At 45.6% G+C, this 19,112-nt stretch overlaps 1 protein-coding gene across 3 annotated transcripts in view; it reads left to right on the forward strand.

Annotated features, from left to right (window-relative positions):
- MOV10 (Mov10 RNA helicase) overlaps positions 1-19,112 on the forward strand; it is a 439,448-nt gene that overhangs the window by 387,538 nt on the left and 32,798 nt on the right. For all 3 annotated transcript variants that reach the window (XM_063955381.1, XM_063955382.1, XM_063955383.1), the window contains 2 exons: positions 14,248-14,313; positions 18,337-18,462. In XM_063955381.1, the coding sequence (XP_063811451.1) occupies positions 14,248-14,313; positions 18,337-18,462 (192 nt within the window). The remainder of the gene's footprint in view (positions 1-14,247; positions 14,314-18,336; positions 18,463-19,112) is intronic.

Raw genomic sequence — 19,112 nt, forward strand, 5'->3', positions numbered from 1 at the left:
GGGTACTAATCAGCTGTTAGTGCTAATTAGTACCCTAATAGAAAATACTATACAGAGATACTAAAGACACGGTGATTTGGCAGCCAGGAATTTACGGAGGAGCTTTTATCTCTCTACATTATACATAGAAAGATCAAACCTGCCACTGTACGTTACAAGCTGCTCGTGCTAATTAGTACACTAGAAGAACATGCTGTACAGAGATACTACGGACAGTGATTTGGCATCCACGAACTTAGGGAGTAGCTTTGATCTCTCTCCATTATACTTAGAAAGATTACAATGGAGAGAGATAAAAGCTCCTCCCTAAGTTCCTGGATGCCAAATTACTGTACTTAGTATCTCTGTACAGTATGTTCTACTAGTGTACTAATTAGCACGAACAGCTTGTAACGTACAGTGGCAAGTTTAACCTTTCTATGTATAATATAGAGAGATAAAAGCTCCTCCCTAAGTTCCTGGTTGCCAAATCACCATCCTTAGTATCTCTGTATAGTATTTTCTATTAGGGTACTAATTAGCACGGACAGCTTTTAACTGTATGCCAAATCACCATACTTAGTATCTCTGTACAGTATGTTCTATTAGGGTACTAATTAGCACGAACAGCTTGTAACGTACAGCGGCAAGTTTAATCTTTCTATGTATAATGGAGAGAGATAAAAGCTCCTCTGAAAGTTCCTAGATGCCAAATCACCATCCTTAGTATCTCTGTACAGTATGTTCTACTAGTGTACTAATTAGCATGAACAGCTGTTTTACCGGATGCCAAATCACCGTACTTAGTATCTCTGTACAGTATGTTCTATTAGGGTACTAATTAGCTGTTTGTGCTTGTTCACGGGAACACATAAAAAAAAAAGGTTGGCACTTCCTTCCCATTGGTGTTGGTTTATGCCTTAGGCGACTCAGACGCTCGCATTTGTAAAGCACGGTATTTTCCACAGCCTCCTGCTAGCCCATCGCCCTTCCCCCCTGGGAGCCTGCACAGATCATGCAGTGGACAGGGAGGGAATTCAGGTCCTGTGCAATACACAAACGCCGAAGATCTACAGTACTGTTTTGCTCACTCAGAATACACTTATTTCTACTCATTACCGCTGTGTAGATGCATTTAGCGTAAAGAATCGCTACTGCAGATCTACTCTGATTTATGTGAAACTTGTGTGCATCCTTCCATTGGATGTATTAGAGAGAAAAAAAAAATATTAAAGTGAATGTCACGGGAACACATTAAAAAAAAAGTTTGGCACTTCCTTCCCATTGGTGTTGGTTTATGCCGTAGGAGACTTGGACGCTCATATAATTGCATTTCAAAGGCACAGTATTTTCCATCGTCTCCCCCTACCCCCATCGCCCTTCCCCCCCCTGGGAGCCTGCACAGATCATGCAGTAGACAGGGAGGGAATTCAGGTCCTGTGCAATACACAAACGCCGAAGATCTACTGTACTGTTTTGCTCAATTCGTTGCGTCAGAATACACTCATTTCTACTCATTGCCGCTGTGTAGTTGCATTTAGCGTAAAGAATTGCTCCTGCAGATGTACTCTGATTTATATGTAACTTGTGTGCACCTTTCCATTGACTGTCTTACAATGAAAATAAAATAATACAGTATATTATTACAATTTTAAAAAAAAGGCACATCAGGTCTCGAACCCTGGACCCCCAGCGTGGGAGGTGGGAGCCTTCATCGCTAGCCCACAATGCCTCATGAGAGATTCCCAATTTCATGTGTAAAAGTACAGCAAACAGCGCCCGGCCCCCTCCCCATTGGTGTTGGTTTATGCCTTAGGGGACTCAGACACTCGCATTTGTAAAGCACGGTATTTTCCACCGCCTCCCGCTAGCCCACCATTCCCATTATGCCTTAGGGAACTCAGACGCTCATGTACTGTACATGTATTTTAAAAGCACAGTGTAGGTCACCATCTTTTTCCACCGCCTCCCGTTACGCCTACAGTATTAACATTACAGTCGTCACTGACCAATTGCCAGAGCTGTAGATCAATCCGCCACTATACTGTACGATCGAAAGTACTGGATTAGTGGAGCATTAGCCACCCAGTGGTGGAGATGTGTAATGCATGCTGAGTATCTAGAATCGCCTCAACGCGCCTGCCTGTGATCAAACTCCGCTATCGCCTTAGCGTGACTAAACGTCCGTCTTGGCGGAGAATCGGTCAAGATAAAGGTGGCTACATCTGTATGTTACATGATGGCGTCTCGCCTCAACAAGAAGCTTCCGAGGTATTGTTCCAGGTCAAGGGACCCCCAAGCCAGTGCAGTGGACACCCTGGGACTCCATGGGTGTTTCAGTCGGTGTATGTGTTCCCTCCGCTTCCTCTCATTCTAAAGGTGTTGAGGATCGTAAGACGAACAAGGGTTCAGGCAATACTTGTCGTTCCAGATTGGCCACGGAGGGCCTAGTATCCGGATCTTCAGGAACTACTTGTAGAAGATCCTTGGCCGCTTTCTCTAAGAGAGGACCTGTTACTACAGGGGCCCTGCGTGTTTTCGGACTTACAGCGGCTGCGTTTGACGACGTGGAAGTTGAACGCCAAATCCTAGCTCGAAAAGGTATTCCCGGGGAGGTCATCCCCACTCTCCTTAAAGCTAGGAAGGAGGTTACGGCAAAACATTATCACCGTATTTGGAGATAGTACGTGTCGTGGTGTGAAACCAAAGCAGCTCCTGCGGAGGAGTTTCACTTGGGTCGTTTCCTCCATTTTTTGCAGGCTGGCGTGGATGCAGACCTGAAATTGGGTTCCATCAAAGTGCAGATTTCGGCTTTATCTATTTTCTTTCAAAAAGAATTGGCCGTCCTTCCTGAGGTTCAGACTTTCGTGAAGGGAGTGCTGCATATCCATCCTCCATTTGTGCCACCTGTGACGCCGTGGGATCTTGAAGTGGTGATGCAGTTTCTTATGTCTCACTGGTTTGAACCTTTGCGTAAGGTTGAGTTAAAGTTTCTCACTTGGAAAGTGGTCATGCTTTTGGCCTTGGCGTCTGCCAGACGAGTGTCCGAGTTGGCGGCTTTGTCTCACAAGAGCCCATATTTGATTTTTCATGTGGATAGAGCGGAATTGAGGACTCGTCAACAATTTCTGCCGAAGGTGGTTTCTTCGTTTCACATAAATTAACCTATTGTGGTACCTGTGGCTACGGATGCTGTTTCAGTCCCAAAATCTCTTGATGTTGTAAGAGCTTGGAAAATTTATGTCGCCAGAACGGCTCTTTCTAGGAAATCAGAGGCTCTGTTTGTCCTGTATGCTTCCAACAAGATTGGAAATCCTGCTTCTAAGCAGACTATTGCACGCTGGATTTGTAATACGATTCAGCAGGCTCATTCTTCGGCTGGACTACCGTTGCCGAAGTCAGTAAAGGCCCATTCTACCAGGAAGGTGGGCTCATCTTTGGCGGCTGCCCGAGGGGTCTCGGCACGTCAACTTTGCCGAGCAGCTACATTGTCGGGTTCAAACACTTTTGCTAAGTTCTACAAGTTTGTTACCCTGGCTGATGAGGACCTCATGTTTGCTCAATCGGTGCTGCAGAGTCGTTCGCACTGAGGTCTGGGGGAGGGGCATAGAGGGAGGAGCCAGTTCACACCCAGTCAAAGTCTCTTTAGTGTGCCCATGTCTCCTGCGGATCCGTCTATACCCATGGTCCTCTTGGAGTCCCCAGCATCCTCTGCGGACTAGGAGAAAAGCATTTACCGGTAGGTATTAAAATCCTATTTTCTCTAACGTCCTAGTGGATGCTGGGGACTCCGTCAGGACCATGGGGATTAGCGGCTCCGCAGGAGACAGGGCACAAAAATAAAGCTTTAGGATCAGGTGGTGTGCACTGGCTCCTCCCCCTATGACCCTCCTCCAAGCCTCAGTTAGGTTTTTGTGCCCGTCCGAGCAGGGTGCAATCTAGGTGGCTCTCCTAAAGAGCTGCTTAGAAAAAGTTTTTAGGTTTTTTATTTTCAGTGAGTCCTGCTGGCAACAGGCTCACTGCATCGAGGGACTTAGGGGAGAAAAGTGAACTCACCTGCGTGCAGGATGGATTGGCTTCTTAGGCTACTGGACACCATTAGCTCCAGAGGGAGTCGGAACACAGGTCTCACCCTGGGGTTCGTCCCGGAGCCGCGCCGCCGACCCCCCTTGCAGATGCCAAAGATGGAAGAGGTCCAGAAGCAGGCGGCAGAAGACTTTTCAGTCTTCCTGAGGTAGCGCACAGCACTGCAGCTGTGCGCCATTGTTGTCAGCACACTTCACACAGCGGTCACGGAGGGTGCAGGGCGCTGGGGGGGCGCCCTGGGCAGCAATGTATAATACCTTTTTTATGGCTAAAAATACATCACATATAGCCCCTGGGGGCTATATGGATGTATTTAACCCCTGCCAGATCTCAGAAAAACGGGAGAAGAAGCCCGCCGAAAAGGGGGCGGGGCCTATTCTCCTCAGCACACAGCGCCATTTTCCCTCACAGAAATGCTGGTGGGAAGGCTCCCAGGCTCTCCCCTGCACTGCACTACAGAAACAGGGTTAAAACAGAGAGGGGGGGGCACTGATTTGGCGATATGACTACATATATTAAAATGCTATAAGGGAAAAGCACTTATATAAAGGTTGTCCCTGTATAATTATAGCGTTTTTGGTGTGTGCTGGCAAACTCTCCCTCTGTCTCCCCAAAGGGCTAGTGGGTCCTGTCCTCTATCAGAGCATTCCCTGTGTGTGTGCTGTGTCGGTACGTGTGTGTCGACATGTATGAGGACGATGTTGGGAGGCGGAGCAAATTGCCTGTAATGGTGATGTCACTCTCTAGGGAGTCGACACCGGAATAGATGGCTTATTTAAGGAATTACGTGATAATGTCAACACGCTGCAAGTCGATTGACGACATGAGACGGCCGGCAAACATATTAGTATCTGTCCAGGCGTCTAAAACACAGTCAGGGACGTTATAATGCCCATTTTACCTCAGTCGGTCGACACTGACACTGACTCCAGTGTCGACGGTGAAGAAACAAACGTATTTTCCTTTAGGGCCACACGTTACTTGTTAAGGGCAATGAAGGAGGTGTTACATATTTCTGATACTACAAGTACCACAAAAAAGGGTATTATGTGGGGTGTGGAAAAACTACCTATAGTTTTTCCTGAATCAGATAAATTAAATGAAGTGTGTGATGAGGCGCGGGGTTCCCCCGATAGAAAATTATTGGCGGTATACCCTTTCCCGCCAGAAGTTAGGGCGCGTTGGGAAACACCCCTTAGGGTGGATAAGGCGCTCACACGCTTATCAAAACAAGTGGCGGTACCGTCTCCAGATACGGCCGCCCTCAAGGAGCCAGCTGATAGGAGGCTAGAAAATATCCTAAAAAGTATATACACACATACTGGTGTTATACTGCGACCAGCGATCGCCTCAGCCTGGATGTGCAGCGCGGGGGTGGCTTGGTCGGATTCCCTGACTGAAAATATTGATACCCTTGACAGGGACAGTATTTTATTTACTATAGAGCATTTAAAAAATGCATTTCTATATATGCGAGATGCACAGAGGGATATTTGCACTCTGGCATCAAGAGTAAGTGCGATGTCCATATCTGCCAATAAGATGTTTATGGACACGACAGTGGTCAGGTGATGCAGATTCCAAACGGCACAAAGATGTATTGCCGTATAAAGGGGAGGAGTTATTTGGGGTCGGTCCATCGGACCTGGTGGCCACGGCAACTGCTGGGAAATCCACCGTTTTTACCCTAAGTCACATCTATGCAGAAAAAGACACCGTCTTTTCAGCCTCAGTCCTTTCGTCCCCATAAGCATATCTGCCCAGGGATAGAGGAAAGGGAAGAAGACTGCAGCAGGCAGCCCATTCCCAGGAACAGAAGCCTTCCACCGCTTCTGCCAAGTTCTCAGCATGACGCTGGAGCCGTACAGGACCCCTGGATCCTACAAGTAGTATCCCAGGGGTACAGATTGGAAAGTCGAGACGTTTCCCCTCGCAGGTTCCTGAAGTCTGCTTTACCAACGTCTCCCTCCGACAGGGAGCCAGTATTGGAAACAACTCACAAGCTGTATTCCCAGCAGGTGATAATCAAAGTACCCCTCCTACAACAAGGAAAGGGGTATTATTCCACACTATATTGTGGTACTGAAACCAGAAGGCTCGGTGAGACCTATTCTAAATCTGAAATATTTGAACACTTACAAAGGTTCAAATCAAGATGGAGTCACTCAGAGCAGTGATAGCGAACCAGGAAGAAGGGGACTATATGGTGTCCCGGGACATCAGGGATGCTTACCTCCATGTCCCAATTTGCCCTTCTCACCAAGGGTATCTCAGGTTCGTGGTACAGAACTGTCACTATCAGTTTCAGACGCTGCCGTTTGGATTGTCCACGGCACTCCGGGTCTTTACCAAGGTAATGCCCGAAATGATGATTCTTCTTCGAAGAAAATGGACGACCTCCTGATAAGAGCAAGGTCCAGAGAACAGTTGGAGGTCGGAGTAGCACTATCTCAAGTAGTTCTACGACAGCACGGGTGGATTCTAAATATTCCAAAACTGCAGTTGTTTCCGACGACACGTCTGCTGTTCCTAGGGATGATTCTGGACACAGTCCAGAAAAAGGTGTTTCTCCCGGAGGAGAAAGCCAGGGAGTTATCCGAGCTAGTCAGGAACCTCCTAAAACCAGGAAAAGTGTCAGTGCATCATTGCACAAGAGTCCTGGGAAAAATGGTGGCTTATTACGAAGCGATTCCATTCGGCAGATTTCACGCAAGAACTTTTCAGTGGTATCTGCTGGACAAATGGTCCGGATCGCATCTTCAGATGCATCGGCGGATAACCCTATCTCCAAGGACAAGGGTGTCTCTCCTGTGGTGGTTACAGAGTGCTCATCTTCTAGAGGGCCGCAGATTCGGCATTCAGGATTGGATGCTGGTGACCACGGAGGCCAGCCTGAGAGGCTGGGGAGCAGTCACACAAGGGGGAAAAAAAAAAAATTTTCCAGGGAGTGTGATCAAGTCTGGAGACTTTTCTCCACATAAATATACTGGAGCTAAGGGCAATTTATGATGCTCTAAGCTTAGCAAGACCTCTGCTTCAAGGTCAGCCGGTATTGATCCAGTGGGACAACATCACGGCAGTCGCCCACGTAAACAGACAGGGCGGCACAAGAAGCAGGAGGGCAATGGCAAAAACTGCAAGGATTTTTCGCTGGGCGGAAAATCATGTGATAGCACTGTCAGCAGTGTTCATTCCGGGAGTGGACAACTGGGAAGCAGACTTCCTCAGCAGGCACGACCTCCACCCGGGAGAGTGGGGACTTCATCGGGAAGTTTTCCACATGATTGTGAACCGTTGGGAAAGACCAAAGGTGTACATGATGGCGTCCAGCCTGAACAAAAAACTGGACAGGTATTGCGCCAGGTCAAGAGACTTTCAGGCAATAGCTGTGGACGTTCTGGTAACACCGTGGGCGTACCAGTCGGTGTATGTGTTTCCTCCTCTGCTTCTCATACCCAAGGTATTGAGAATTATAAGACGTAGAGGAGTAAGAACTGTACTCGTGGCTCCGGATTGGCCAAGAAGGACTTGGTACCCGGAACTTCAAGAGATACTCACAGAGGACTCATGACCTCTGCCGCTAAGAAGGGACTTGCTTCAGCACGTACCATGTCTGTTCCAAGACTTACCGCGGCTGCGTTTGACGGCATGGCGGTTGATCGCCGGATCCTAAGGGAAAAAGGCATTCCGGAAGAGGTCTTTCCTACCATGGTCAAAGCCAGGAAGGACGTGACCGCACAACATTATCACCACATGTGGCGAAAATATGTTGCGTGGTGTGAGGCCAGGAAGGCTCCACGAAGAAATTTCAACTCGGTCGATTCCTGCATTTCCTGAAAACAGGAGTGTCTATGGGCCTCAGATTGGGGTCCATTAAGGTTCAAATTTCGGCCCTGTCGATTTTCTTCCAGAAAGAATTGGCTTCAGTTCCTGAAGTCCAGAAGTTTGTCAAGGGAGTACTGCATATACAACCCCCTTTTGTGCCTCCAGTGGCACTGTGGGATCTCAACGTAGTGCTGGGATTCCTCAAATCACATTGGTTTATACCGCTCAAATCTGTGGATTTGAAATATCTCACATGGAAAGTGACCATGATGTTGGCCCTGGCCTCGGCCAGGCGAGTGTCAGAATTGGCGGCTTTGTCTCACAAAAGGCCATATCTGATTGTCCATTCGGACAGGGCAGAGCTGCGGACTCGTCCCCAGTTTCTCCCTAAGGTGGTGTCAGCGTTTCACCTGAACCAGCTTATTGTGGTACCTGCGGCTACTAGGGACTTGGAGGACTCCAAGTTGCTAGATGTTGTCAGGTCCCTGAAAATATCGGTTTCCAGGACGGCTGGAGTCAGGAAAACTGACTTGCTGTTATCCTGTATGCACCCAACAAACTGGGTGCTCTTGCTTCTAAGCAGACGATTGCTAGTTGGATGTGTAGTACAATTCAGCTTGCACATTATGTGGCAGGCCTGCCACAGCCAAAATATGTAAATGCCCATTCCACAAGGAAGGTGGGCTCATCCTGGGCGGCTGCCCGAGGGGTCTCGGCATTACAACTCTGCCGAGCAACTACGTGGTCGGGGGGAGAACACGTTTGTAAAATTCTACAAATTTGATACCCTGGCTAAAGAGGACCTGGAGTTCTCTCATTCGGTGCTGCAGAGTCATCCGCACTCTCCCGCCCGTTTGGGAGCTTTGGTATAATCCCCATGGTCCTGACGGAGTCCCCAGCATCCACTAGGACGTTAGAGAAAATAAGATTTTACTTACCGATAATTCTATTTCTCGTAGTCCGTAGTGGATGCTGGGCGCCCATCCCAAGTGCGGATTGTCTGCAATACTTGTACATAGTTATTGTTACAAAAAAATCGGGTTGTTATTGTTGTGAGCCGTCTGTTCAGAGGCTCCTACGTTGTCATACTGTTAACTGGGTTCAGATCACAAGTTGTACGGTGTGATTGGTGTGGCTGGTATGAGTCTTACCCGGGATTCAAAAATCCTTCCTTATTGTGTACGCTCGTCCGGGCACAGTATCCTAACTGAGGCTTGGAGGAGGGTCATAGGGGGAGGAGCCAGTGCACACCACCTGATCCTAAAGCTTTATTTTTGTGCCCTGTCTCCTGCGGAGCCGCTAATCCCCATGGTCCTGACGGAGTCCCCAGCATCCACTACGGACTACGAGAAATAGATTTATCGGTAAGTAAAATCTTATTTTCTCAGCTCTGTCTCTCCTCTTCTTGGCAGCAGCCGATTCCGCTTCTCCTCGTTGCTGCTGCTCCTGGTGGCCTTCCTTGCTTCCGGGTCAGTCCGGTCACGTGACCGCAACGATTTCTCGGTCAATGGGCTGTTCCTTCATTCTTCCTGTGTTCCTTTCTATCTCCACGGCTCTGTTAATAATCAAAGTATAATGGAATGGATGCAAAGTCTGAAAACAAGGTAAGGGACTCCGTAGGAGAGGAGAAGGCAAAGTGGATAGCCCAGCAGGGCTAGAAGCATTTTCCCTTCTCTCTCTCCAAGACGGTGACTGCGTCCCAACTGCCCTAAGATCCGGACGCAGGGGAAGACGGTGCGTCCGGAGTCCTAATTACACAATTACCAGCCCCAGTCAGATCCCACGCATCCAGCGGTCCACAAAGGGCACCCCGCACTCATTTCTGAGTGGGGGGGTTGGGTGCTTTACAGCCCTGCCGAGCAGCTACTTGGTCAGGTTCGAACACATTTCCCACTGGTACTAAATGGTTTCCAAGTATCCTCTAGGACAGTGATTTTCAACCTTTTTAAACCCGTGGCACACTGAAAAAGATTTTATAATTGGCAAGGCACACCATCAGTTTTTTTTTTTTTAAATCAAATATAATATATAATTACAAATCTCAACATATATTAGCCAACACTGTAATAAAACTAATGCTTTCACCCTCACTGTAATAAAGCACATTGGCCCCCACAGTAATAAAACACATTGGTCCCTACTTTAATAAAGAACTTTGGCCACCAGAAGTAATAAAGCACATCAGTCCCTGCAGTAATAAAACACCTTGGCCCCCACATTAATTCCACACACTGCTCCCCATAGTAATTCCACTCATTGGCCTCACCTCCCCCTCCCCCTTTCCAGTAAACCTACAAACTGTCCCCCCATATTATTCCACAGTCTTCCCCCCCCCCCCATCAATTCCACACACAGCTCGCCACCCCTCCCCCCCCCCAGTAATTCCACACACTCTGTAGCCTGCCCCCCCATGTAATACCACACACAGCTTGCCTCTCCCCCCCCCCCCCCCAGTGATACCACACACAGCCCCCACACCAGTAATAGCACACATAGCCTGCCTCCCTCTCTTTCCTACTCCCCCCTTCCCCCGCACAGTAATTACACACACAAATAAAAACATCATTCATTTAATTTACCCTGCTGCTGTACATAAAAAAGAGTTCTCCCTCTCAGTCTGTGGCAAGAGCAGTGACTAACGCTGAGAAGGGACGGAGACTCCGGCAGCAGCAGGCGGGTGGCAGGGCTACGTGACGTGCGTGACCTATGAGTCACGCACGTCACCATAGGTCTGCCTGCGGAAGAGGACATCGCTGGCCGAGGCAGCGAGTGATGGCAGCGGCATCCACCTCTGACAGGCGGCGGGCATTTCCGGTGGGTGATGTCAGCGGCGGGCAGCGGCACACCTGGCAACCGCTCGCGGCACACTAGTGTGCCGCGGCACAGCGGTTGAAAAACGCTGCTCTAGGACGTAAGAGAGAATAGGATTTTAATTACCTACCGGTAAATCCTTTTTTGTAGTCCGTAGAGGATACTGGGCGTCCGCCCAGTGCTTCGTTCTTCCTGCACTGTTACTTGGTTAAGTATTGTTGTTTGGTTCAGCTGTTGCTGTTCCTGGTTTCAAGTTTGGTTAGCATAGCTTTCTTCTTGTTTTGTGTGTGCTGGTTCGTAATCTCACCACTTTCCTTCTGTCTCCTCGGGCACAGTTTCCTAGACGGAGTCTGGTAGGAGGGGCATAGAGGGAGGAGCCAGCGCACACTATCAAATTTGTAAAAGTGCCCAAGGCTCCTAGTGGACCCATCTATACCCCATGGTACTAAATGGTTTCCCAGTATCCTCTACGGACTACGAGAAAAGGATTTACAGGTAGGTAATTAAAATCTTGTTTTTTGTTTCCTCATTGGTCCCATCCAGAGTTGGATTTAGACCTCTTGGGGCCCTTAACAAGATACCAATTTAAGACCCGCCTCACTCAAATAATGCATAGCACTATATTTTCATTCTTGATTTATGCCCCTTATCTTATTTGTTATATTTCCTCCTTATAGTCTACTACAGTATATAATTTTTTTCCCCTTCACTGATGGCACCACGTCCCCTCACCTCTAATTTTCATTTTTACACCACTCCGTTACTGCATTTTAGATCCGTGCTCCCCTCACTGAATGTAGCAGGTCCTCCACCCCCATTGCAACATCCTCATTTACTGACTGCATTGTATATTAGTCACCCAGGCTTGCTGATTGGAGCAAGCTACAGCACATAAAATACTCAATCATGATAATCCCCCCAAAAACTCCCTCGCAGCCAGTGTCATGTGAGCAGTTGCATTGTCGTGATGCAAGATCCATGAGTTGTTGGCAAAAAGTTTGTGTGGTTTCAGTCTTACATTTTCACGCAGCCTCTTCAGTACTTCCAAATAGTAAACTTGGTTGATGTTCACTTGCTGTGATAGGCTGCTGACAGTCAGACTATTTTCACACACAATTTGAGTGAAAACTTTTAACTTTTTTTCTCATCAGTGCCACTTTCTCTTTCCACAGAAAAACATTATACCCACTTGTAAACTGCTGTGTCTTCATAACATTATTCCTGAAAACTTGCACTAACAGCTCTCTGATTTTGCTTCTACTCTTACCAAGTTTAATAAGAAATGTAATATTCATTTTTACTCTAATTCAAGCTTTGACATTCTCACTACTGCACACCAAAACACACACAGACAATAATAGACGCTACTCAGGAAGAGACTACTGTAGATCAACGACACAGCTGTGAAACACTGATATGCCAGCGTCATCAAATCATACTGATGCTTCTGTCCAGTGCTTCCCTGGCAAGCACACAGTGGCGAGTTTGCGAACCTTATTTGTTAGACCTTGTATAATGGAGTCACACTAAAGGCATTGATATATAATCAATACAGTCACTGACTGAGGGGTGCAATAAGGGGTAATATAAGGGATGGGCGATGTGCTACAATCAGTTTGGAGGGGGGGGGGGTGCACTGATATATACTGACATAAAATGGTCAGGTTCAGCATATCTGGGATTTTTAAAATAAAGAATTTCCCAACTGATCGCCGATCTTGATTGTCGGGAAAATGGTGGGAGATTTATGTGGGCCTTAACTTGTCGATCTGATGATAATGCACTGTCCTCTCCCCACGACCCCATCCCATTTTCTTGCACCACTAATGGTTGGCCAGGTTTTATTTTTAATACTGTGTAATTGGATTCAGTATATTTTGTCGACATTTATATTGCGGGAAATGTCAGTCTAACCCTAATGTCTCACTGAACTGCAATAAATAGTGGAAAACTGCTCTAATCAAGCTGGTAACAATCCCCAGGTGCTGCGGGAGGGGGTTACTCTAGACAAGAAATACAAAAGGGATTTTTCCCACGCACTCTGCTGGCTGTTAGTAAGAAGAACTGTATACACTAAGTAATAATAGAAAATTTAGAGCTCTTCGTTACATATGTTTTGCAAAAGATATGATAAGCCTCCAGGCCACTTCACGGCTGCTCTATTGCTGGAGGTCCCTAACTAAGCATAAGTCCAGGGCTTGGACCCCACAAAGTCGGCTCAGGCCCGACCACCCTAGGGCAGCACACCATTGAAATACTAAAGTGTTAATATGTGTTAAGAAAGAAGCAGAAGCTATGGGTTAGAACCCATAGCTTCTGCTTCTTTCTTAACACATATTAACACTTTTTAGTATTTCAATGGTGTGCTGCCCTAGGGTGGTCGGGCCTGAGCCGACTTTGTGGGGTCCAAGCCCTGGACTTATGCTTAGTTAGGGACCTCCAGCAATAGAGCAGCCGTGAAGTGGCCTGGAGGCTTATCATATCTTTTGCAAAACATATGTAATGAAGAGCTCTAAATTTTCTATTATTACATAGTGTATACAGTTCTTCTTACTAACAGCCAGCAGAGTGCGTGGGAAAAATCCCTTTTGTATTTCTTGTCTAGAGTAACCCCCTCCCGCAGCACCTGGGGATTGTTACCAGCTTGATTAGAGCAGTTTTCCACTATTTATTGCAGTTCAGTGAGGCATAGATGGAGCCAGCATTAGGAGGGCATGCTGGGTCCTGTGGTGCCATTTGGAGGATACAGGGGTGCCTCCAGGTAAACTAGCTCTCAATCTGGATATGTTTTGTATGTGCCATTATCATGTGGCCATACATTAAGCAATTGTATGACCCATAGTGGATGTTATTATTATTATTATTATGCTGTGCATGGGTTTGGGGAGTGGTACCCCCCGGGTCTGGTGGGGCTGGGCCACCTTGGGGTAGCACGCCGTATTATTTATTTAGCACTTATGTAACACTCTTATTTTTTCACTAATATTACTCTTTTGAGTATTTTATTAACACCCTTATTTTTGTAGCACTTTCTAACCCATAGCTTCTTTCTTAACACATATTAACACTTTAGTATTTCAATGGTGTGCTGCCCTAGGGTGGTCGGGCCTGAGCCGACTTTGTGGGGTCCAAGCCCTGGACTTATGCTTAGTTAGGGACCTCCAGCAATAGAGCAGCCGTGAAGTGGCCTGGAGGCTTATCATATCTTTTGCAAAACATATGTAACGAAGAGCTCTAAATTTTCTATTATTACATAGTGTATACAGTTCTTCTTACTAACAGCCAGCAGAGTGCGTGGGAAAAATCCCTTTTGTATTTCTAACCCTAATGTCTACATTTATTATGCTGATATTTTAACTGTCTGTCAACATGGTCAATGTCAACTTCTTGACTGCATCCCATGTAATCAATAGACTTGTTACACCTGGTACATTTTAATTTGTCTTATTATTATATAACGTGACCCATGAATTGTTCTATTTGTGCTCTACTGTACGGAACAAAGACCTGTATTTGCTGCTAAGAAAAACTTCCTTATTCTTTCAGGTGGAAAAAATTCGTAGAGCCATTGCTCTAACATGTAAAGCTGTGGCTGACATTAAAGACCTAAAGGTATGTAATTTCTAATTTGTTAGAGGTGGAATAACTGTACACAGCTGAATAATATGTTTAATTCCTGTCCATGGTAAATCAATTTCTACATTTTTATTATTTTTTTATTATATTTTTATTCATAATCTATATTGACCTTTTTCAGTGAAAGGGTACAGAAAACATAGTGGGGAGTGAGGAAACCGAGGAAAGGATACAAGAAGAATCCAATGTGTACACAATGTAATACACTGAACAATAAGACAAAATAGTAAAACAAACAGACAATAATTATATAGTAAAAATGACAATTCAAGAAGCATTAACCTTATTTAAAATAAATGGAAACTGTTCTGACAGAGGATTATGGATAAATTGAGCGCCCTCACCATCCGTTACATATTTGTGCCAAGCCATCCACTTCCTGAGCGAAGATGAAGCCGAGGAGGAGTATGGCACAAAAGCCGTTAGCAAGTGAAAGTGGATTTTGTGAAACCTTTAAGGCAGAAAGAAGAGGCTGCTTTCAACATTGTGCTTAGGCGGCTTGTGCTGCTATACAGATATGACCTAGCACATACCTCTGATGGGGTTGTACTAGCACAAGATAAGGTGTAGAAGTGCCAGTGATGAGGGAGGGGTCAAGGATAGGCCCACACATTTATGAATCAGCGAGAACACCTCTCCCCAAAAATTACAAAGAAAAGGGCATGCACAAAAAACTTGAAAAATGTGTCAAATTTGTCTGCAGTTTCGCAAACAAAACTAAAGTATAGAGGGCCAAAGGTGTTTATCAGGAGTAAGATATAATCTTTTTAACAATTTGACATGAATTTGAGTGGTTCAGACATCTAGCCATACGATAGTGCGTTCCATAAATCATCTCCCATTGAGCATATGACATGGAGAGACCCAGACTGAGGTGACAAGTTAATAAAGGGGAATACACCAAAGAGAAATTTATTACAAAAATAAGTGTTTCCCCTGCTCCCACCAGAAATGAGCAGAGACAGTAAATCAACAGGGGGTAAATTTTAAGGACCTAGAAGAACAGGCTACACTCTGAAACCAGTGACAGATCTGGAAATACTGGAATATAGCCAGCCATAGAAGGGAAGGAATAATTGTATTTTTTAAACAGGGAATGAAAGTAAAATACCACTGTCCATTTGATCTCTGCAAGTTTTAATACCCCGAGAGTGCCAGATAGAAACCTTGAGATTAGGGATTAATTTAGCAATGGCCCAAATAGAAAGAGCAAGACTGATTTGTCCCAAACGTGCATAGAAGCTTTCATAGAGGAGAGAAGTGGCAACTGAGAGGTCACATATATTTAGGCGACCACATAAGATCCTCCAGAGAGTATCCTGAACTACTAAATTCTTCAAGGGACACCCAAGACAGAATCCGTTCCGAAGCTGAGCCAGTAGGCATGCTTCATATTTGGCCAGGTCTGGAAGTGTCAAGCTACCTCCACTCTTGGGAAGACTCATTCATGACTCTGCAAGTTTTGGAGGATGATTTTTCCACAGATTTTGAGATAATACAGAGCAGCAGTTATCAAAATATTTGCAAGGAAAAATAAGATTTATTGGGCAAAAAAGATACATGAGCTTGGGAAGGAGGGGCATCTTAAATTGGCCTAGCCAGGAGATGATATAGGACAGCCATGACTTGGTAAAACCCATAAAGATCTCAATCAGTGATGGGAGGTTAACATAAAAAACAGAGGAAAGGGTTGGGAGAATATGAATGCCTGGGTATCGCAGTGAAGTACTTCACCAATTACATGTAAACTGAGAGTGGAGGTACGGAACATCAGTGTGTGTATAAGATTAATAGGCAACATGTCTGTTTAAGTCATATTCATCTTACAGTAAGAAGCTGTTCTATATTTATCCAGTAAAGTGTGGAAACATGGTAACAAGGTCAGAAGCTCTGTAACAAAAAGGAGGACATAATACGCGAAAAGGCAGAGTTTAATTAGTGTCCACAACTGTAACGCCAGGGGGGGGTCCCTGTCTGCCTGAATTTTTACTGCTAAACGTTCAATACCTAAAACAAATACAAGAGCACAAAGGGGGCACCCTGACGAGTACCATTAGTAATGGTGAACTCGTCCAACAGAAAGCCATTACTGAACACCCAGCAGCTGGGATACTATACAGAACTAAAATAGATGGCAAAATTTGTTTGCAGAAACCAAACTCTGAAAGAAACATACGTGTATACAACCAGTGCAAATGATCAAATGCTTTTTCAGCATCAGGGGAAAGCAATAGGAGGCCATACGCGTATACAACCAGTGCAACTGATCAAATGCTTTTTCAGCATCAGGGGAAAGCAATAGGAGGCCGGTATTGGAGGCAGATATGGAGTCCATCAGATTAAATACTCTACGGGTATTGTCTGAGGCAGGGGCGGATCCAGAAGAAAATGAATGGGGGGGCACCATGATAGGGGAACGGTAATCATTATATTTACATGCACCCAAGGCACGCATGCTCCCAGATAAGAGGAGTGGTATCACAGGGGGCGTGGCCTCACAGAATACACTATCAGGTAATGATTGGCTGTAGGTGCGCATCCTGGTTTATTGCCAATGTTTCACCCTGATGAAAAGGTTGATTGGGCCTTGAAATGTTGGTCACCTGTTCCATTAGTTATGGGAGCCTGGAAGGCACCCCAGCACAATATAATTATTATAGTTTTTAGTTGGTGGTGGCAGGTGCAGCATACCTTGTTTTGGGCACTGCAGTGAGACTCAGACTGCAGGACACGAACTGCCCATCTTTGATTAGCAGAATCAGCCAGCTGGATCTCCAACAAGTAGCATAAGATATCTGCAGGACAGCCTTGTCACAATCACACGGGCCACCTTCTCAAAGCTGAGGCTGAGTTTGACTGCACCAAGCATGGTGGTAAAGGAAGTGGAGGTGGAAGTGAGGGCTAATGAAGCCTTCTGCGCCATCATAAGTAACAGTCTTACTCGATGCTGGCATTTGAACCCCGCGCCTGGGCTGGACTCTGGCTGGCTGGCAGTGGGGGAGGTAGGTTGCAGTGTGAGCAGGGGGAGGCTGGAGCTGCAGCTCCAGCATCCCCATTGGTTACCACACGGACTTGCTGTTAGAGCAGCGGCGGGTCCTCGTGCCTGCCGGCTCTTTTATCAAATCTGACTGACGGAAATAGCAGTAGTGTTGCTGTTCTCCTTTTGAAAAAAGAAGTCAGAAACGACAGGGGGGGCATGGGCCCGAGTGCCCCCCTCCTGGATCCGCCTATGGTCTGAGGGCTGCATTTCCCCATTTTTCATTTCTATCATAAATTAATTGTATATTTGTTTTTAAATATTTTATTTTAGTAATAGTTATTAAGTAGTGATGAATTAATTTCTACTTGTCTTTATTTATATTCTAGAAAGCCTATATTAAATACAGGTTACTACTGAATAATCAAAGCTTCAGTAGTATGAGCACTTGTGTTTTAGTGTGCTGCAAGACTCTCTCAAATCATCTTCATATGGGAGTAGCATGCTACTATGCCGCTATGCTGAATAAAGGGAATACTTTCTCAATTCGATCTGAAAATGGGATTAAGCAGCACAGCCCTTTTTGTTAATTGAAGCCAATGAGATATATGCACACATGTATGAAACCTAAAAGATGAATTGATAGATATAACTCGACATTTTTCATTTTGAACAGTATTGTGGCTTCAAAAATCTTGCTTAAACACACAAAGAAGTGGCGCTGCTTAGAATGTTTAACTAGGAGTCTAGTTTTCTAATGAACCCTACAGGAAAAAAAAAGTTGACTTGGAAACCTAAAAAGATATGAAAGTTCAGAATATTCCAAGGTCTAAAAAAGCCTAGAGTATTTCTTCAACTTTTGTTATGGGCACAACAGGGAATTTTAAGCTTAATGTGGCTGCTCCTTTCATATCATAAGGGCAGCTAGGAAATTGCCTGCAAGGCTCCATTTAAATCGTATACAGTCTGAGCTTTATGTATTTGGTGAAAGATGCTGAAAATCTGATGTGTATCCATAACAGATTGGTTCTGTTGAGGAGTTTCAAGGTCAGGAACGAAAGGTGATTCTTATATCTACAGTGCGGAGCTGCAAAGATTACGTGAAGTTTGATGAAGACTTTAGTCTTGGCTTCCTAAAGAACCCAAAGGTAAGGAGCTGGAATATTTGCAGTAATTTTGTCAGTCCACTATGTCACATTAGTAATTGGGTCATACCCTAGCATATAGTACAAAACAGTCTAACACTGAACTTGCTGTTATGTTTGAAGTGAGGCAAACGTATGTTTGTCTGAAGTTTAGCGTTGACCACAAGTACAGTTGCACCTGATATAAATGTGTCAATAAAATTTATGACTTGCACATATCTTGGGCTGGCATCCACTTGCCCTTGTATTAGCAGGTAAGATGATTACAGAAAGGGAGCAAAGATGCAAGTCAACCACACCCCTTTGCTTAGATGCTTCTCTAACCCCTTTGCTGCTGAGTGTTTTCCCACCTCTGTTTGTGGCCTATATTCTCTGATCACCTTCCAGTATCAGTATTTTATTTATTTTTCTGCAGCAAGGTACACTGGTATTCCACAGGGAATAACATTGGGGGTGTAGAGTTGGATCTTGATCCGAGGCACCAACAGGCTAAAGCTTTGACTGTTCCCAGGATGCACTGCTCCACCTCCTCTATAGCCCCGCATCCAAGCACTGGAGCTCAGTTTGTAAGTTGGTGCCTGCAGTGCGGGCAGCTAACAGGTGGGGCTTCGCTAGGCAGCCCTGAAAAGAGCTTTTTTACAGAAGAAAGAAGA

The sequence above is a fragment of the Pseudophryne corroboree genome, chromosome 2, assembly GCF_028390025.1.
Source record: "Pseudophryne corroboree isolate aPseCor3 chromosome 2, aPseCor3.hap2, whole genome shotgun sequence".
Classification (NCBI taxonomy): domain Eukaryota; kingdom Metazoa; phylum Chordata; class Amphibia; order Anura; family Myobatrachidae; genus Pseudophryne; species Pseudophryne corroboree.